Raw genomic sequence first — 21990 nt, forward strand, 5'->3', positions numbered from 1 at the left:
CAGGCTATCATTAAGGACAAAAATCACAGTATTAATAACAATTCTATATAAGAATCTTTTCCATAACCATTTAAATAAAACACCATTAACTCAACAATCCAATCACGTCCTTAGGTGTTCGTTTATGGCTATGAGGAAAATACTATGCCGCTTCTACTGGAATCTTACAAATTCTCCCTATCGGTCTTTGGAGTCTGATGCCTGTGTTCAAGTTCCAGCTCTGCCTCTTACCAGCTGTGTGGCTTTGGGAAAATCACCTATCCTCCTCAACCTCAATTTTATAATTTGCCAAATGGCATCATAATCCATGTTCTGGCTATTCCTGATGGTTGTGGACAGATTAACCAAAAAGCACATATGAAGCTGGTTGGCACAGGGCCTGCCCAATAAAGGCAGTTTTATTTAAAGATCTATCCCTTTTAACAGTTTCAAGCTATTAGGCCAGAGAAACATCAGAGCTCTCCAGGTATTTGTCTCTTGTAGAATGTGATAAATTCTTAAAACTTTGTCTACAACTGCAGCGTGTGCATATGCGTTCAGCAAATGCTTGTAGGAGCTGCGTGGTTCTGGACGGAGAAGGGGCTCCCCGCGATCTGCGGCGCTTCTAGCCATACTTGAACACAGCCTGTGAAAACACAGCCAGGTCAGCGACTCTCAGGCCACCGAACCGAGACAGAATCATGTTCGTTTGGAATTGACAAGGTGCTCGAAAATACAATAAAGGAAAATAAGATAACAAAGAGGTTAACCCAGAAATTCCACAAACGAGGGAAGGCTGTATATCGAAAATTAAAGAAAACGAAAAATCCCATGAAGATGGAAGAAAGGGGAATTACTATATTTTATTAACGCCACACCACGCACATCATGCTGAAGATTTTCATGTCAATTTGTCCGCTCTCCCGGGGCAATGGGGGGAAGGGGGGGCGTTTGTTGAATGCCTACTGTGTGCCAGGCACTGCTGTAAGCATTGGGCATACAGTACTGAACAAACAAAACAAAGTCTCTGTCCCCCTGGGGCCTCCATTCCCAGGGGGAAGCAGACAAACAAAACCAGCCATCACAAGGACAGTAGGTTAGCACAGTGAGAGGTGGGGGAGGCTTGAGACCTGGGGGCAGCTGGAGGGGCTGTGGGCAAGGACTCAGCAGGGACTGAGGAGGACACGGGAAGGAAGTGAGAAGCTGTTTAAGCAGATGTGTTTGAGGGGGAGAGCGATATTTCAGGCGGAATGAAAAACAAGCACAAAGGTCCTGAGGTAGAGACAGCAAGGTGGAGAGAGTCGGAGGGAGGACGGTCGCCAGGTCACCTGGGGCCCGTGTGGCTTGAAGCGAAGGAGGTGCCGCCAGAGGCTTCTGGGCCTCGGGAGAGTTTCCGTGGCGACCAAGGTCTGTCTTTCTGCTCCACTGACCTGACTTCCACGACAGTATTTCTTCCTTCATCTGCGTCTAATTTGCTGAAAACCATTTACTTAGTTCTCTTCTGCATTTTACAGCTTTAGAGTATCTGTTGTCTGTATTTTCCAGTTGTCTGCTTCAACAACCAATCTTACCTTTTAACTCCTTGATTTTAAAGAACAGACTTACTTTAAAATTTGTATCTGCTATCTGAATCTACTTTCTCTCTTGTTTTTTTCCTTTTTATTTTGGTGGCTTCAATTTGTAATTATATATGAAAAGTTACAGAAATAATTTATCAAAGCCTATACTACGCATTTCTCCAGAGACAATTTATATTTGCTTTGGGTGGGAGGACAGGATAATTAGCGATTCCGGCTTAACCTTAACCCACAAGGGACTGGGACGATCAGAAAGCGTCCCGTGGGACTGCTTTTCTGAGCTCCAAGGCAAAGCCTAGGGCTCACCAACCCTCTGCATCCAAATCCGGGGGCCCAAACTCCAGTATTTTTTAGCCTTCCCAAACCCCAGTTCAGTTCAGCTTCTCGGCTGCCTCTTAGGGAACTGGCAGAAGCCATCACAGGCCCTCTCAACCAGGGTCTCCCAGAGAATGGAGCCCGGTGCCCTAAGGCGTCTGCTGTGTGTAAGTGACCCCACTTCCCTCCTGTGTATCTGGAATGCCAGCACTTCCGGGCCATCAATTTCTCTGTTCCGAGACTCAGATGAGGAACCCCAGTTGAGAAAGGCTGCCTCACGGGCAAAACCAGTCAGAAATGCTGAGCTGGCTGCTTTGCCTTTCATTTTCGTCAAGAGGTTGGCCAGTATTTTTTGTTTGTGCTGTGTCTGCTTTTACAAACCTTCAAAGATGTTTTCTGTTTCCTGCTTTTGTTTCACCTTTCCTGGTCATTCTTAGCAAGAGGGTCTGGGGTGGATTCTCACCAATACTCAGGATTTATTTGATTATGACCCCCCAACCCCCCCACCCCCCCCTGAAATGTAGTCTTCCTGAGAACAGGGCACCTGCCCTTTTTTCCTACGATGTCCTGCAGTGCCTGCAGGAGGAAACAGTCAATAGATGCTTTCTGAACGAATGGATAAGTCAATGAATAACCGACAGCTACGGATCTATTCACGTACTCTTCTCAGTGAGAAGATGGCCCCTGTGTAAGCGACACCTGGCCAGGAGAGAGGCATCAGGTGACTCTGGGGTCACCGCGAAGAAGAAAGGACCCCCCGGTCCACAGAAAGGCACACTTAACGCACAATGCACGGCTTCCCCACAATGAAAATATAAGCCCCATACTATCAGAAGCTGTATAACGACAGCACTAAGATTTCTCCTTGCTTAGATTTCTGGGAAATCCTCAAATTATCACCTGGTCTAATAGCAGGTACGTTTCCAGGAGGAGCTACTGTTCTGTTATAGACAAGAGTATCTGCTCTACCATAGCATTCCTCATACACAAACTGGTCATATTTTAAAAACCTTTTATTCAAGCATAAAAACAAGGCATCAAAAGCTGCAAACCCTAAGCGTGCAGCTTGGTGAACTGTCACCAAGGAACCACAGCCATGTAACCGGCACCAGGATGAAGAACCGGAACATCAACATCCCCCCAGACACACCCCCTGCACACGTCCTCAGTCACGACAGCGTCTCCCCCCACAGGAACCCCCATCCTGGATTCCAACACCAACCCTGGGGTTTGCCTGCCGTTGAGCTTTATAGAAACAGAACCAGACTCACTACTACCTTGCGCCACGTTTCTCTCACCCACCGTTACGCGTGTGCGACGTGTCCACGCTGCCGGACGTGGCCACGGTTGGTTCCGTTTCGCTGCTTGAAAATTCTGGTCTGTTTCATCACACCACCCCGTGCTCACCCACCCTTGTGTGGGTGGGTATTTCGCTTCTTTCTAGTTTTTGTCTGCGCGGCTCTTTCACGCGTCCTGTGGCTCATCTCTGCACACACCTCTGTTGAGCAGCTCCCGGGAGCAGCGTCGCTGGGTCTTAGGGAAGCGTGTGTTCGGTTCTAACGGGGGGTGCCGAATATTTTTCCGAAGTCGTTATATCAATTTACCTTCCTACAGTGGCAGATGAGAATTCCCACCACACCCCATTCTCGTTAGCACTTGTGATTATCTTTTTAATTATTCTGGACGGTGTGAAGAGTACCGGATCTTGTGTTTATCATACACAGCAATCCCCACCTATCCAAGGTTTCCCTCTCCGTGGCCATGGTTTCCTACGTCCACTAGAGTCCGGAAGCAGCTCGTCCACCTCGTGACCCGTCGTCACGTCAACAGCAAGCTCGCGCTGCGTCCCAACACCTGTCGCATGCCCCTTGCTCTACTCCACCTCCTGGCGCAGGCGTTTCATCATCTCCTGTCCTCACAGGAAGAAGGCCGAGGACAGCGCGGTAAGATGTTTTGAGAGAGACCACATTCACATACTTTTATTACAGCGTACTGCAATAACTGTTTATCTTATTATAGTTATTGGTGTTCATCTCTTACTGTGCCTAATTCCTACATCAAACTTAATCATGGATACATATGTATGGAAAAAAACATAGGAACCGTATCGTTTAATACCATCTGAGGTCTCAGGCATCCCCTGGGGGTCTTGGAACATAACCCCCAGAGATAAAGAGCAACTACTGTATTAATGTCCGGCGCACATTTAGCAAGGGTCTGCCCTGAAAGACAGAGCTACTTGGTCAGCTGAAGAATTACATTTCTGAGCGAACAACAAAATTACTCACATGCCACTTTTTATGTACCAGGCACCACTTGAAATACTTTCCATATGTTAACTTGTCTAATCTTCAATAACAGCCCATGTGAGAAGCACTGACGTTCCCATTTAGGAATCAGGGACTGAGGCACAGAGCAGAGAAGCGACTCACCCAAAATTACACAGCAATTGAAGACACAGCAAAGATCTGAATCTATTCAGCTTGAGTCCTGCCTCTGTTTGTAGCTATGATGATACACATATCGCCTGTCCCTATAAACACCAAGGGTTGGACCGTATATGTAATCAACTCGCCAGGATGGTGTCACACCATGAGGCCGTATCTGGATGGCCAGCTGGCTGTCCACTTGTGTTACCCAACCTGACAATGTGTTTTATTTTAAACTGCTTTAGCCCTGCAATATCTTCCAACATTCCATGTCCTGTTGTGTACCTCACACTCTGTCAACAAACTGAATACAAACAAAGGTATAAAGATGACAATAAACCTCATCAATAACCCAGCACTGCCGCCCCTCTGCTGGCTGTCCCTGCACACACCGCCTCCCGTACGTGTATGGATGGGAACAGCACGTCCAGTCCTCGTGGAAATCCTTCTCGCTCTCCCTGCCTGAATGCTGTGAGCACCCGTCCCTGCTTGGTTTGCCGTCTCCTCTAGAAAGTCTTTCCACATTCCATCAAGCACATCGTATCCCTTCACTGGTCCTCTTCAAATATTCTGTATGTAAGTCAATTATAGGTGTCATATCCTATGATCTTTTTTTTCCCCCCTGTATCAAGCAAGCGAATGTTGATTACTTACTACATGCTGGGCCCTGTGGATAAAAAGGCATGCACCTATCATCCATAACTTAAAATGTAATGGGAGTAATTATATGAATAAAAGAGTGATCACATTGCTCTAAGAAAAGTATTTTAAATAGGGTATACACACAGGGATCCACAGGGTGCATACACAGAAAACCACCACCTGAAATAGGTAGGGGATTATGGGAAGATTCAAAGTCAGGGGTGATAACGGTGTTCCTTCCTAGACCTTGATCTGCTTGATGGCAAGGAATGAGGTCAATGGATGCAGCTCAGTGAACGTTTATGCGTGAGGAAAACGATACAACCAAGACGGCAGGTTCTTGTAGGTGATCCCTGATAAGAGAGGTCCATTCCAATGCTTCTAAAGTCCCCTCCCCGCCTCAGCCCTGATTCCCCTGAGGGCCAGGACACCTCTATCACAGTAGCACAGATACAACCGTCATCGCTCACTCACTCGGATGGGCGAGCCTAGTTACAGAGGCAAAATGTGCTCCCACGCCATTGTGACGCTGTCACTCCAGAGCCCAGGCTCTTATATAAAATACTTTTGGTTGTTTTGTTTAAAGTACAGAGAAAAAGGGAAAAAAAAAAAAACAAAAAAACCCTCTAAATACATAAGTTTAAAATCTGAAATACTTCCCAAAGTTTTACGTTTCCAAAATAGGTCACCGTTTCAAGCAACTTAGGGAAGAGATCGGGTTGTGAAGTTCCTGATAGACATTTCAAGTAAATTGCATGTGGCTCTTATTCTTGCTTCTGGTAAAATGGATGTAAAAAATTATAGAACCTTCATCTTTTCATCTAAAATAAAAAGGTGTCCCTAGGCTTTTCAATTCACATTTAAAATGCATTTTCATAAATAACCTTTTCGCAATCTGTACTCTGTTTTAATTAAATTTCTCACTATGGAAAACAAGATAATTGAAACAATTTAGAGATTAGTTAACTGTCACAAAATTATGCCAGTCGTCACCGCATTGGGAAAATGTGCCATCATACAACCGTCTTCTGTAACTGAAGTCCCCAAACTAGTCATGTAATCAAAACTTCAGGTGAGCTCTCCAAAGAACGAGGGGTATGACTTCACGGAGTCTTTAAAACAAAATCTACCCTCAAGAATTACATGTACCTTTAAAAAATATACTGTATTTGATTTTCCCCAAAGGCCTTTACTGATGTGTCCGGTCACCAAAAATTTAGAAGAGTTGATTCTTCCAGCAGCCCTGTGCCGCCATGTTATGGAGGAAGACACCGACTATGGTAGTAGCAGGGTCTCTCTCTCTTTTTTTTAATAATCTTTTTTAATGTTTATTTATTTTTGAGAGAGCAAGAGAGAGACAGAGCACGAGCGGGGGAGGGACAGAGAGAGAGGGAGACGCAGAATCCGAAGCAGGCTCCAGGCTCCGAGCTGTCTGCACAGATTCCGACACGGGGCGCGAACCCCCAGACCGCGAGAGCGTGACCTGAGCCGAAGTGGGAAGCCCGACCGACTGACCCACCCGGGCACCCCAGCCGCGTTTCCCTTAAAGCAAGTTTCATCTTCCACAGCTCTAATGAGTCGCGGTGCCAGAGAATGGGCAGAAAAGACATGTGTGCTTGCAAAACATGAGGTTTAGATTCCTGCTCCCATTCAAAACTGTCTCTGACTTTTTAAACCTGGATTAAGTTAACTATTGGCAGATGGCCTATGAGGAAGCACCCGAGAGCAGCTGCAGTAAGACAGGATCGAGAAGCTCTATCTCCTCATTTCAAGGCCTGTCTCCAGGGCAGAGCACAGGCTCCCTGAGAGCCCTTGGTCTGCCAGGCCTCCCCTTGCCTCTCTCAAAGAGGCACTGCCGCATCACAGGGGCAATGCTGGACAATTCCACATTCTGTTCAGTCCATAGCTCGGCTGGATAATCCGAGTATATCAAGTGCCTGCGGAGAGCTTCCATATTCTGGTAAAGTTGTAGGACTTCATCTAGAGTGCCCTCCCACGTTTACCTTTAAAGGTGATCAAGCCATCAACTAAGCCTCCAAGACTCAGAATGATTACACATGAGGACACTGGGATATCACCGAATGGCACATAGTTCCTATGAATAAATAGATGGCAGACACAGCCATAATTCACTGAGTTGGAAAATAATATGATTAAAATTTCTAAGACAATTTCAGTTTATACATCTTGAATAGTGAGTATGCCTTTGGAAAAAGAAATCTCATTTTTTAAAACATTTTCCAAAACGTCCGTTCTAGAATTCAAAAGACTCAGAGCCACTCACTTTCACTTTTAGCTTCTCTCATTAAAATTTAGTTTGCTTTGTTTATTCTGTTTGTTTATTTCTTTTTAGTATCAAGATTTCTATTTTATGAAAATGTAATTCCTCCTTAGAAAAAGCTTCTCTAGGGTGACACTGGGAACCAAGTAAGTTTCAGAAAACAATCAATTACAGAATTCTGAAGTTGGAAAGGAAGTCAGGCCAGTGTCTGACCTAACCTGCTCATTTGTTCGGTCAAGTACCCTCACCTGTACTTAGCAGTGACAGACACTAAAGCCCAAAAGGATTAAACACTTTGCATAAGAAGGAAACAATGGTGATACTGATAAGAAGGGGGATAAGAAACCAAGTATGTATTGCACCTGTCAGAATAACATTCTCTTTATCAAACTGTATTCTTTCACATTAGTTCACTAAATGAGCCATGTTATGTTTGCTAAAATTGGCTTGAGATACTTAATTTTACTTCACTAAGTATGTGTAACAGTGCATGGGACACATGAAATGACACAATTAGTTCGCAGTAATAAAGGCCACCCTCTGCATGTTTATTTATTATCTCTAAAATGTCAGGCCCTGTGACAGGCTCTGAGCAAACAAAGATGGAAGGGGAAGGGGAAGGGGAAGGGGAAGGGGAAGGGGAAGGGGAAGGGGAAGGGGAAGGGGACGGAAGTAAAAGAAAACACAGTTCCTGCCCTCAAGAAATCCACAGTCTACTGGAGACAAAAACGAGCAAGCAGACACAGAGGTAGGTCTAAAGCACACCAAAGATGCCACTAACAGTGTCTGATCAGGACCAGGAAGGCTTCACAACAGGAGAATAAACAGTCAAAGAGTGTGCGTGGACAAAACAAGAAAGGCATTCAAAGAGAATCAACAGCACACGCAAAGCGTTCAAGTCCCTGCTGTGCTGAGGGAACCACAACAGATACCCACAGAACGTAAAATGGTCATGTGGGGACAGCAGAGGGTTAGCAGGCTGAACAGTCAGGCAGGACACTCAAGAAGGCCTTCGGAGGTCACTGAGCAGAATCTCACACTTACCCTTTTAAAATTCTAAACTAGTTTTTACGTTCTGGAGCTGGCAGGCAGTAGCATTATCAGACTACAGATACTAGAACGTACTCTAGAAGGAGTATGAAAATACATTATTTAAGGCAAAGAACCAGAACTAGGACAAGGCTTTGGGCAAAGGTGCGACTAAGCAGGCTACGGCAATCGTCAACAGGTCTGTCTGTACGTGCATTCGTGTGTCCATCTGAACAACCAGATGAAAGAGGACTATGTGTTGGGCGGAAGGAAACACAGGAGTGGACAGAGATTTAAAGGGAGTGCCCAGGGCGACATGAAGACCAAGGGCGGCACCGCAGACGGACGGCGGCAGGTTGGGGAAGTGGGTGCGGTCACCCACTGGGGTGACCCGGAGGCTGGGAGGGACGGAGATCTCCTAAAGAGGGCCAGCACCTTCACTAAAGCTGCCGTCACGGGAGGAGCTGGAGACCGAACAGCTACGCAGCCGTGAGAAGACCTGGCTCGCTGTCTGATTACAGGGAATGACGAAGAGGCGCGGACAACAGCCCTGCCCGGAGCCTGGGGGTGTGGCGGCGTCTCCACCACGACCCGCCTCCGCGAGCCTCCGGGCTGGCCCAGACCACAGCTGTGACAGCGCCGCCGTGGGCACGCACGCAGGGAGAGAGGACACAGGAAGCGGACACCGCAGGGCAAGGCGTGCAAGGGAGAGGCCTGGCTTGGAGATTTAGATCCAGTCGCTGTTAACATACAAATGTTGCGGGAGATCACGGCAACGGACGACAGTGTTCAGAGACGGTAAAAGGCGCTGAGTGTTTACGAAACGCACACCTACTTGGATTGTGTGTTTGCTTGGCACGCGGAGCCTGAAGTAATTTATCAAAAACAGTTTCATTCTAGAAATTCATATGTAACTTGGGCTCTGCCAGGACGCATCATACGTCCTTGTGCATAATTATACCAACATTTTGAATCGTTACAGTGCTCTCTTTGAATATATTCTGGGTTATACTAATTACCAGTTATTTAATTATTTGGACACAACTAATGAATCAATGTCATTTTGGGGAAGAGGTGCTTCTTGTTCTCAAAAAAGAGCTGAGAAGTTACAGACAGTAATGATGTCTGATTTTATGCAGTTAAAAGTGGAGAAGGTCCCAATTTATACTCAAATAGTTGAAAACATATCCATTATCTGTTTTCTCCTTTTCTGGGAAAAAAAAAAAAAAAAGCTAATCATGTTGAATTGTCTTGTTTTCTTAAAAGACCAGCACTCGGGACAGAAGGATCTGGTCTCACCGATGGTGAGCTGGCCCGTTCTACACAAGCAGCTACTGTGTGTCACCTGCACTCCTGTCACAAAAATCTTCCCCGGCCCAACAAACCTACTTGCTGATGGATGTTCTTCTCAAGGACGCATACTCAGGGAATATTTGGTGATAGGGATTGTGATGAAGAAGAGTCGGCTCAGATGATATTACAAATGATCAAGTATCTTCACAAACACACCGTGAGAAAAATCAAATTTCAATAGGCACATTTTGACAAGGAAATACCTTCAAATTATCAGGCTTTCTCACTCGGGCTAATCAGGCATGTTCTTTTTTTTTTTTTTAATGTTTATTTATTTTTGACAGAGAGAGAGTGAGAGAGAGAGAGAGAGATAGAGCATGAGCGGGGGAGGGTCAGAGAGAGAGGGAGACACAGAATCCGAAGCAGGCTCCAGGTTCCAAGCAGTCAGCACAGAGCCCGACGCGGGGCTCGAACTCAGACCGCGAGATCATGATCTGAGCCGAAGTCAGAGGCTCAACCGACTCAGCCACCCAGGCGCCCCTTATCAGGCATATTCTTACAACCAGCATACTGCAACCACTCGCTAAAAATTGTAACATACATCATTCACGGAGTTTTGAGCCTAACACAAAGTTGGAATCTTTCACTGCAGGGCACGTACTCTGAAGAATACGGCGGGTTTTCGAGACTGACACGCGTGTTTTCTCAAAACAGCAGCAGCTGTGGCAGGATCTGAACGAACAGGATTCTACCCCCTTTTTTGTTTAAATAAGCAACGTTTTTGCCTTTTATTCTGGACACGACGGCCTCCAATACTAATGTTAAATGGCAGTTAAAATGAAAAGCAAATTGAATTGGTTAGATATAACCAAACAAATTGACGGAAATAAAGCATTTATCACGAAGAATGTATTGCAAGGAAGACTTTAGAACTTGCACTTCTGAGTTCCCAAGGAATGACAAGTCTTTTTTCAAGAGTTACAGATGCTCTGAAACTCTTAACAAAAAATACTACTTTCCTTTTTGCCAATAAATAGGATAATATTGCTGTTGATTATTTTTAAAAATCCTAAGCCCATCCTGTTCTTCCTAATTATTCTCAATTTCCATTCATCTACCTACGGTAGCTTAAGACCAGGGGCTGATTACCCTGAAAGGGGTCACAGGGGTCACCCATCACCCCACACTCCTAAGGAGGGTAACATGCCACATTCTTCTCCAAAGATGAGAACAGCCTATAATCCCAGCTGGTAGAGTTTTTAATAAAACACTGACTGTTGGGGAGAGAAGACAGGCCTTGAATTTGGAATCCCGCCTCTGTGCCTCCTTTATCACCCACGTGACTTTGGGCAAGACATTTAACTTCCCCAACCCTAAATTCTCATTTGTACAATAGGATCCTAATATCTCACTGAGTGGCCACGAGAACATGACATGACATATAGGAAAGTGCCCTGTGGAGAGTGGTTTCTCGTTAAATATCCTATCCCATCACTCTGGAAAGTTCGTTCTACTGAGAGGAGATCTTTAGCATGTGACTCAGGAGCTACACACAGAACCAGTCTTCTCTCGTTGTTACCTGTAACTGCCCTTTGAACACCAGAAGACAAGGATAACTGAGGCAAGATGTTTTTTCAAATGCCAACTATCATACTTCTTCCCACCGGAAGGTTACAGTAATGACTTGGAAAAGATCAATGGTCACCCTCATTAGGAAAATTTACCAGGTCTCTAATCCAGTAAAGATTTAGTGTGTACAATGTGCCAAAAACTATGCTAGTGTCTAGACATCAGTTAAGAGACACGGTGTTTTCCCTAGAAGTTTATAATCTTCTGAGAAACAGATGTATACTAACTAATGACTGCATTATAGAGCTGTCTGCTAATATTTAAGTTCTCTATAAATTGCTAAATGAGTAAAAACGAAAACCACACAGGAGGCATCTTGGGTGGGTTCTCCACACCATGGCAATTTTTAAAAACTCAGTCTTGAGAACATTCATTCATTCATTCATTCATTCAGCAAACATTTATTAAAGACCTCCTATGTGCCAGATACACATCAGGTGCTGGGAATATAAAGGTGAATGCAAGTGAGGGATCCATACTCTCGGAGGTTAGAAGCTAATTTATGATCATTCTAGTTCAATGGGATAATTGTCTTAAAGATTAACTTCAACTTTCTCACTTGCCACATGAATGAATTAACTATTTGAGGCGGTTACAGGATCCTACGCTTTCTAAGTTGGGTATCTTTCGGTGCACCCACTTAATCTAAAATCCTACAAGCAAACAAATTTCCTTGTTTAAAATTATGATTGCTTTCCCCTTCTCATGCTCCAAAGCTAAGCATGTTGTGATTAATCTTCAGGATTTCACCAACGGCCAATGTCTGGGAATATGCCAGATGCTGCAAGGCTGTATTTAGAGGGAGTGGAAGTAAGAAATTAAATTTAAGTCAGGTGAGGAAACGAAGAGGGGTCAAAAGCACACGCCGTGAGGCAAGGAGGCTGTCTCCTCCTCACACCAGACCCCAACACTGTTGGCTGTGCACAGCGTCCAGCTACTGAAGCTTTCACTGTAACACCGTGGAGGGCTTGTAAATGCTAGGGGAGACATGGAAAATCCTTGTTCTTGGCTATGAACTTCAATAAGTATTCCCAAGAGCAACAGATACAAATTAAGAGAGAAAGGTATAGTACATAATCTAAACTCTTCATGGAAGTAATTCAATTCGAGGAAGCAAGTGCACTCAGGATAGTACAGCTGACCCCTGAGCAATGTGAGGTAAGCAGCGTTGACCCCATGCAGTTGAAAATATGTGTGTGTAACATCTGACCACCCAAAAACCTAACTAATGGGGGCGCCTGGGTGGCTTGGTCAATTAAGCGTTTGACTTCGGCTCAGGTCATGATCTCGCAATTCATGGGTTCGAGCCCCGTGTCGGGTCCTGTGCTGACAGCTCAGAGCCTGGAGCCTGCTTCAGATTCTGTGTCTCCCTCTCCCTCTTTCCCTCCCCTGCTTGCACTCTCTCTCTCTCTCTCTCAAAAATAAACGTTACAAAAAATTCAAAACTCTAACTACTAATAAATAGCCTACTGCTGACCAGAAGTCTTACCAATAACAGAAAGAGCTGATTAGCACATACTTTGTATGTTGTGTGTATTACATACTGTACTCTTATGATAAAGTAACCCAGAGAAAAGAAGGTATCATTAAGAAAATCATAAGGAAGAGAAAATACACTTACAGTAATGTACTGTAATTATCAGGAAAATCCACACATGGCTGGACCCATGCAGTCCAAACCTGTGTTGGTCAAGCATCAGCTGTATTTCTTTTGTGCGTGTGTCCTACTCCACTACCTACAGCACACTCTCAAAGCAGTCACGTGTGCAAGAGTTACTGCATGAACTTGATGAAACCGCCAGGGCCACACTCCAGGTAAATTCAAGCCAAGACAGCAAACGTGGTCATCGGTTATTTGAAGGCAACACTGTCGCGTGGCAGAAAGGCAACCATGTTGGAACCGCGGCCGCGGCGACAGTTAGTGCCTGGACGAGGGCCAGGCGAGGGGGGGCATCCGAACAGTGAAGGCCACCTTTCTCCTACAAGCTCTCCAGCCCTGTCTGCTCCTGAAAGCACACAAGTGTCCTTCTGCACGGCCCCTGTCCCATCATCCACTGCAGTGAATGGAAAGGGGGGCGAATTAACGCAAGACGGTACTTTTCAGAACAATCGTTACAATGCCTTTCCCATTTGTTCATTTATCAATAAAAATCAGAGCTACAAATAGAAAAAGAAACAAGTGCCTTAAATTTCTCCCTCCCTTTCCTCCCCTGGACTTGAGCCTTTCAAGAAATATTTATCTGTATTCATCTAATTTCATCCTAGAAATCATTTCTTTAAAAATTATTTATTTTGAGTGAGAGAGAGAGCTTGTGTGAACACAAGCTGGGAAGGGGCAGAGAGCAAGGGGGAGAGAGACTCTCCAACAGGCTCCCTGCTGCCAACACAGAGCCTGATGCAGGACTCGGTGTCACGAACTGGGAGATCGTGACCTGAACCCAAATTGAGAGTCAGATACTTAACAGACTGAGCCACCCAGTCGCTCCTAATTTCATTCCAGACTGACTGGGGTGTACACACCGAGAGAGAGGACATGCGTCTCGTTCACACAGCAGGAATTCAGTAGATCTTCTTGAGCGGAAAGGTGAAGTAATGCGTGGGAAGAAGGCAACAGCTCTTTCTGAAATGTGATTATGAAGCCACACGAGGACCTTGCCTGACTCATACCACATGGATGGTGCAGTGGGCCCAGGATCCGGGTTTTCCACACCCTCTGCCTGACAATTACGGCAGCACCATCCAGCCAGAACCACATTAATCCAAACCTGAGAGAACTCAACATAAGCTGAGCTGGAAAACCAAAGACACAGGCCCTACTAAGAGAAAATGGATAGCACTTTCTTCCCTTTGTAGTCTCTGCTATTTGCAAGGCACTCTGCATTTGTGGGAGAGCTTGAGGCATGATGATTACTGTCATTTGGTGGGAATACTGGGAAACAGGAACATGTCAAACTGTAAGGAAAACAAGGAGAAGAAGTGCAGGCCACGTCCTTCTCCAACTGAACAGCAAAATGGCGAAAGTACCGTGGGATTTATTTGTTAAGTATAATTCGCTGAGTTCCCAGGAGCCACTCTCTGCCAGGTATAGAGAGACAGAAGCTAACAGTCCCTGCCCCTCCAGAAGTCGTTGTGTAGGTGGGAAAGAGACATGTGACTGAGACACATGACCTCAGCAGTAACACTCAATACATCAGCTCCCACCTCCTCTGAATTCCCCTCATGAGAGCTGAGCTAGGTCTAGCAAGACAGACAGGAAGTACGAGATGAGATTCTAGGCAGAGAAAGCAGCACGAGGAAAGATCTGGAAGCCTGAGGGGACACAGCATATTCAGGGAATTACAAAAAGTTCAGTTCGCCCAGGGCGAAGACTGCTCTTTCCAGTGGCTGTGGACCAAGCTGCAGATGTTGTCTGTGGCCCAGAGAGTTAATGCAGACTTTTAGACACCGTGCAAAGAGGTGCCGAGCACCCAGCAAGAAATTTCCCTGACTTAAAACATGAGAGCCCATCGGCTCTTGCTTTTAGCCTCGTCACCGCTTCTCTTTCCTTGACAACAGCTCATGCATTTTTTCTTTAATACTTTCAGCCAGTAATAGAAACATCTATCCACTACTTATTTTCTTATTTATGTAAACTCAGAGGTCAGAGGAAGAATCCCAGGCGGGTTGTATTCTTATTAAAAAACTCCTCTGCCCTTCCCCTCCACCCAGTTTTCACGGATATATTTTCTTTCTCTTATGTTAAGTCTATGAACCATATCAAAGAATTATTGAATGGTAAGTGGAAAAACTAATTTGCATTAATATAAAAAAATTGGGAACTTTTGTTTTCTTTGCTGAAAAACATTTCAACTATGAATCCATATTCAGCAGCAGCCCTTCAGAGGAAACACTTGAGGGTGAAAACAACTTGGTATGTGGAAGTGATTATTTTTTAAATGATTGGGTTACTCAGAGGCAATCTGGAGTGGACTATGAACAAATGTTACTTTAAAGTCCTGTAAGAGCTCGATAGCGTGTCTCCTTGATCCTGGTCTTGAACCTTCCCACTGGCCCCAATTCATCTTCCCTATCTTAGCTGTAAGCTACCTGATCTAAGAGATTATTTCTTTTTCATTTCTTATACTTCAAGTATCACATCTTATTTAGCACTCGATAAATGTTTGCTGAACTGAGGTGGAATGTTCAAGAACCACAACAAGGTAAGGGGGGGCCGCTGGTTACAACATGCAATGCTATGTGAGGATTGCGTCAATCACATGACACCTTTACTTACATAATCTCCGTAGGTCTCTTGTGTTGGGGGTGGCGGCGGAGGTCTGTACCCAGTTGGGGGCACTCCTCTTGCTCTGGGAGTGAGAAGCCCTCTTCCCCGACTCACTGGCCCTCGGGTGGAAAGGACTCCTCTGGAAGCCGGCGTCCCTCGTGGTACACCAACTCCAACTGGCCGGGCTGTGACTCCTCCCCTTCCCCTGTAAGCAAGAGGGTCAAGTTAGCAGTCTTCATCATAGTCTCTACCATTCCATGGTTCACATGCATTTATACCTCAGAAAAATCAATGTCCCATATTTCTGTAAAAAGAAACAAGGAAACCACACACAAAGTAAAAACTAAAGCAAATGAGAAACAGCTATCTACCAAAAGGAAGCCAAGTCACTTAGGCAGCTTATCCAGCAGCGATAAATATAATAACATCAAAGCATCCCCAAGACTCAATTTCTGGCTAAAATACAGAGTAGGAAGCTATGGACATCTGGGAAGGCTGCATCCACTCGGGACCCAGGCCGGGGTCACATCCAACCTCCATGCCAACACTATGAGCTGGGCTGCATTCTGCTTATCTATCAACAAGGAAACTGAGGCTGGAGAGATCTTCAAACCGAGAACACATAACTAGCAAAGCTAGGGACCAAAATATACATCAGAGTGCCATGAAAGAGAAAATTAAATGTACCTTCCCAAATAATGTATCTACCACAGAGTAATTTAAGATACCATTCTTTTTTGTTAAACACCCTTCTCAAGCTGATAAACAGATATTTCTGAAGTAGAATTCAACATGTGTATTTACGTATTTCTAACATAAAATATGAGATTTCAAGTCAGAGAGCAAGGAAGGAGGCTGTACCAAGAATAGCCCAAAAAAGCAAAAACCTGAGAAAATGTGCAAGGTCTATGAAGAAATGACAGAAAAATGAGGCTAAGACAGAGAATAAAAGATTGGCCTCATCCATCTCCATGGACAACATACCCCAAATAAGAGAACTGTCATAGATAACATGGCTGCCTGCGCATCTCCTATCTCCTTCTTTAGTTTCATTGGGATAGCAATACACTGCTAAGACTTAACAGAGAAAATTAACAAAACCAAAAGCTGGTTCTTTTGAAAGGTTCAATAAAATTGATAAACCTCTAGATGTGCTAAACAAGAAAATAAACAGTATCAGAAATGACAGAGGGTCATCACTACTGACCCCAAGGACATTAAGGATACGAAAGGAAGATTAGAAACAATTTTAGGCTCAAGAAATGTGTTAACTTAGATGAAATGCACCAGTTCCTTGAAATATACAAATAATAAATCCCACAAGTAGATAATTAAATAATCGAAATATCTATTAAAGAACTTTAATAAAAGAGTAATAATCTTAAAAAAAAAAAAGCACCAAACTCCAATGGAATTCACTGAATGAATTCTTTCATATATTAAAGAAGAAAGAATATCAGTTCTCTACAATCTCTTCCAGAAAATAAAAATCAGAGGGAATACTTCCTTAACTCCTTCTATGAAGCTGGTCATTGCAAGTGCCTCCTGAAAATTACTCCTGCATTACTACTCAGACACTGGGCCAATGGGGAGGACAGAAGTAACTGGTCTCTGCTTAGTCCTGAACCCTGGTGGGGACCTAGCAGAGGAGGCACCTCTCAAGATCTTTTTTCTAAGTCCCCTTCTGGGAGCCACAACTGGCCAAAGGGTTGGGTGGGGGGAACATGGGGGTCTAGAGAGGATGCCACAGAACTGGCCTAGCTGATATCTGACCTCCCCAAGAAGAGATATGTCATCCAAGGGGGAACAAGGATAAGGCTCTCTGATAACCAAAGCCATGAAGACTTAAGAAATGGGGGGAAGAAAAACAACAACAACCCATAAATCATGATCTTTTAAGAACAAAGGTGTACAATTCCTCAAAAATAGTAGCAAATTAATACAACAATATATCAAAAATTATATACCATGACCAAATGGGATTTATTCCAGGTATGTAAGGCGAGCTCAACACTAGGAAACCAATGTGATCGACCACATCAACCAAGGCTTAAAGAAAAAAAAAAATCATATAATCATAAAGAGCAGAAAAAGCATCTAACAAAATGTAATACCAATTCATGAAAAAAATCAGCAAAGTAGGAAGAAGAAAATTTCCTCAAGTTGAAAAAAAATCTACAAAAACCTACAGCTACATCATACTGAATGGTGACAAACTGAATACTTTCCCCTTAGGACTGGGAACAAGGCAAGGGTGGCCACCCTTACTACTCCTATTCACGTGTACTGGAAGTCCTAATTCAATAAAAAGGAATAAAACTTGTAAGATTGTGGAAGAAGAAATAAAATTTTATTTACAGGTGACATAATTTCTATGTGAAAATCCCCAAAGAATCAACCATAACAAAATAAAACAAAGCAGCCAAAAACTCCTAGAGTTTATTTTTTTATGTTTATTTATTTATTTTTGGGAAAGAGTGAGTGCGTGCACACACATGTGAGCAGGGGAGAGGCAGAGAGAGAGAAAGAGACAGAGACAGAGAGAGAATGAATGAATGAATGAATGAATGAATCCAGGGCTTGATTCCATGACTGCGAGATCATGACCTGGGCTGAAATCAAGAGTCAGATGCTTAAATGACTGAGCCACTCAGGTGCCCCCTCCTAGAGTTATTAATAAGCATAAAAACAAGGTCTTGCAATACAAAGCTAGTAAGTCAACAATATATACTCATATATATTTTACAGTACTCATTTTTGCAAGGTATATCCTAAAATTGGAACAATACAGAGAAGATTAGCTCAGTCCCTGCTTGAGAATGACATACCAATTTGTGAAGTGTTTCAGATTTTCCTATGCATGTGTGTGGGCAAGGGGCCTATGGGAAATATCTATACCTTCCTATCAATTTTGCTGTGGACCCGAAATTGCTCTAAAACAGTAAAGTCTTTAAAAAAATACATAATAACATTTATTAAAGCAACAAAAGAAATGGTTTAGTACATATCTAACAAAATATGTACAAGTGTTCTATGTAGAAAACCATAAAACTGTGATGAAATAAATCAAAGGAGAATAATCCCATGCGTAATCGTTGTTAGAGTCAATTCTTGCTAATTCTTCCCAGCTCGACCTATAGACTCAGTGTAATCCCAATCAAAATCCCAGAGAGCCATGCTGTAGACTGACAAACGTATTCTAGAGAATACGCAGAAAGGCAAGACCCAGAACAGACAACAAAATACCGAAGAAGAACATGCTGGAAGACTCACAGTATCTGATTTTAAGACTTATTATAAAGCTACGGTAATCAAGATAGTTAAGTATTGATGGAAAAACAGACACACAGAACAATGGAACCAAAGACAGCCCTGACACTGATCCAAAGAAATGTAGTCAAGTGACTACTGACCAAGGAGCAGAGACAATTCAATGGAGAAACAAGTCTTTTCACCAAATGGTGCTAAAATAAATGGATATCCATAGGCCTCAAAAAAAAAAAAAAAAAAAAAAAAAAAAGAAAGAAAAAATAAAAGAAAAGAACCCAGACACATCCTTCACAAAAATTACCTCAAAATGGATTTTGCTTATTTTTTTAAATATAATGGTTGTCAAGTTAGCTGACATACAGTGTGTCAGCATGCTCTTGGTAGATTCCCGTGATTCATCGCTTACATACAACACCCAGTGCTCATTTCAACAGTGCCCTCCTCAATACCCATCACCCATTTCCCCCTCCCCACACCCCCATCAAGCCTCAGTTTGTTCTCTGTATTTAAGAGTCTCTTATGGTTTGCCTTCCTCTCTGTTCAAAATGGATTTTACACCTAAATGTAAAATACACACTTGTAGAAGAAAATTCAGAAGAAATCAATGTGGGTTTGGTTTTGATGAGTTTTGGATACCATATGAAAAGCATAATCTATGATATAATCTATGGTAAATTGGGACTTCTTAAAATTAAAAACTTCTGTTCTGAGAAGACCTGTTAAGAGATGAAGAGACAAATCACAGACAGGAGAAAATATTTGCAAACATATATCTGATAAAAAACACAACACAACAACAAACCTGTATCCAAAATATATAAAGAACTTTTAAAGCTCAGTAAGAAAACCCAATTTAAAAATGGGTAAAAGAACAGACAGCCCACTGAAGAAGTTATACAGATGGCAAATAGCCAAATGTTCTATATCATTTGTTACTAGGGAACTGAAAATTAAAACATATCTATTTGAATAATAAAATCAAAAAATTGAATACACCAACTTGATGGTGAGGATGTGAAGGAAAGGTGCTCTCATGCATTGCTCATGGGCACACAGAAGAGGAAGACAGTTTGGCACTTTCTTACAAAGCTAAATGAGATCTTACCACACAATCTGGCAACTGTATTCCTAGGTACTTACCCACCTGATTTGAAAATTTACTTCCACACAAAAACCTGCACAGGAATGTTTATTGCAGCTTTATGCCCTTTAAGAGGACAATCCACATTCATCAGTTAATGGACATTTGAGCTCTTTTCATAATTGGCTATTGTTGATAGTGCTGCTATAAACATTGGGGTACATGTGCCATTATGAATCAGCACTCCTTGTATCCTTTAGGTAAATTCCTAGCAGTGCTATTGCTGGGTCGTAGGGTAAAAATTATAAACAGAGAGGGAGGCAAACCATAAGAGACTCGTAAATACACAGAACAAACTGGGGGTTGATGCAGGTAGGGAGGGCAGGGAAAATAGGTGATGGACATTGAGGGCACTTGGGATGAGCACTGGGTGTCGCATGTAAGTGATGAATCACGGGACTCCAAAAGCCAAGAGCACACTGTATATACACTGTATGTTAGCTAACCTGACAATAAATTATATACTAAAAACAAGTTTGATATTTTATAATTTATTTTGATGGAAAAAAGTACTAAAAAGAAAAATAAGAATCTTCTGGAGGAAAGCTCCTCTCTAGGAATTTTGCTTAACTTGTATGAACTCAAGTGAATCAATTAAAGGTTTTCCCTGACCCCCCCCCCAAAAAAAAGGGGTGAATGGATAAGCAAGCTAGGGTGCATGCGTACAATGGGAGTATTATTTGCAATAAAGAGAAATGAGCTCACAAACCAGGAAACAATATGGATGAATCTAAAATGTTTCTACATGAAAGAATCCAATCTCAAAAGGCTACATATCGTATGATTCCAATTATATGACATACTGGGAAAGAAAAAAACTACACTGATGAGTTAAAACAAATAATCAGTGGCAGACACAGGTTCAGGGGAAGAGGGAAGGTTGAACAGGTAAAGCAGTAGGAACACTTTACGGGGATGAAACTATTTTGTAGGATGCTGAAATGGTGGATAGGTGACAAAGAATTTGTCAAAACCCACAAAACTTTGTATCACAAAGAGTGAACCTTAATGTATGCAAACTAAAATATATATATATGTATATATGTATATATATATACATATATATATATAATTTAGGAAATTGAGGGTTTAGGATGGAATGCTAAATGTGACAAAACATGTGAACTATATTAAAAACATATAAAACACTCTCATGGGGGTGTCTGGTTGCTCAGTTGAGCATCAGATTCTTGATTTTGGCTCAGGTCATGATCTCACGGTTTATGAGATCAAGCCCTGTGTCAGGCTACTCATGGAGCCTGCTTGGAATTCTCTCTCTCTCTCTCTCTCTCTGCTTCTTCCCTGTTCACTTGCTCTCTCTCTCTAAATAAACTTAAAAAAAAAAAAACCAAAAAAACACCGTTCTGAAGTTGAGAGGAAAAATGAATTTAGAAACAAGTGAAGTTTCTAAGTTAAAGGCAAAAAAAGCTGTATGTAAGCACTGCTCTAGGTGACAGAGTTATTTCCCACGAGAAGGGTGCAGGTGCACGTACGATTCTGAGACACTATGCATGTGCACTGGATGGACAATGATGGAAGCCACGCCGTGTTGGAGTGAAGGTTATAGATTAAGCAAGGGACAGAGGCTAGAGTGGGCAATAAAGGCAATGGATTAGAAGTGGACACGTTAGTATGAACTCTTGATCATTTACTATAGATACAGTGAATTGCAGAAATATGCACAGACGTGTATATACACATGGCCTCGTAGCATACACGTTTCCTCGCTCTGACAGCTAAGAGGGCTTGGACGCAAGGACATCCCAGCAGCAGCAAGCAGAACCAGCACCCAGCTCTGGTCTCTGATACCGATCTCCAACGAAAGGAACCTCGGCTCCTTGGAGAAATGGCCGATCCCGGTATGCAAGATGCTGCGGCAGCAACTTGCAGAGCAGAAAAGTAAGGGTACTCGGGGCACCTGGGTGGGTCCCTCAGGTAAGCGTCTGATTCTCGATTGTGGCTCAGGTGATGATCTCACAGTTCCTGAGTTCAAGCCCCGCACTGGGCTCTGCGCTGACTGACAGTGTGAAGCCTGCCTGGGACTGTCTCCCTCCCTCCCTCTCTCTCCCCCCGCCCCTGCTTGTGATGCGCACTCTCTCTCTCTCTCCCTCTCTCAAATAAAATAAATTTTAAGAAACTGT

The 21990-nt window shown here is 43.3% G+C and overlaps 1 protein-coding gene and 1 non-coding gene across 2 annotated transcripts in view; one reads left to right on the plus strand and one right to left on the minus strand.

Moving 5' to 3' along the window:
* The window catches only part of KHDRBS3 (KH RNA binding domain containing, signal transduction associated 3), a 127777-nt gene that overhangs the window by 52731 nt on the left and 53056 nt on the right, over positions 1–21990 (minus strand). Inside the window, exon 7 of the mRNA XM_032591973.1 lies at positions 15448–15643. Within this exon, the coding sequence (XP_032447864.1) occupies positions 15448–15643 (196 nt within the window). The remainder of the gene's footprint in view (positions 1–15447; positions 15644–21990) is intronic.
* On the plus strand, positions 18190–18292 carry LOC115506610. The gene has a single exon (XR_003966454.1). It is a non-coding gene; the product is annotated as a U6 spliceosomal RNA (small nuclear RNA).

Source organism: Lynx canadensis, chromosome F2 (assembly GCF_007474595.2).
Source record: "Lynx canadensis isolate LIC74 chromosome F2, mLynCan4.pri.v2, whole genome shotgun sequence".
In the NCBI taxonomy this organism is placed as follows: domain Eukaryota; kingdom Metazoa; phylum Chordata; class Mammalia; order Carnivora; family Felidae; genus Lynx; species Lynx canadensis.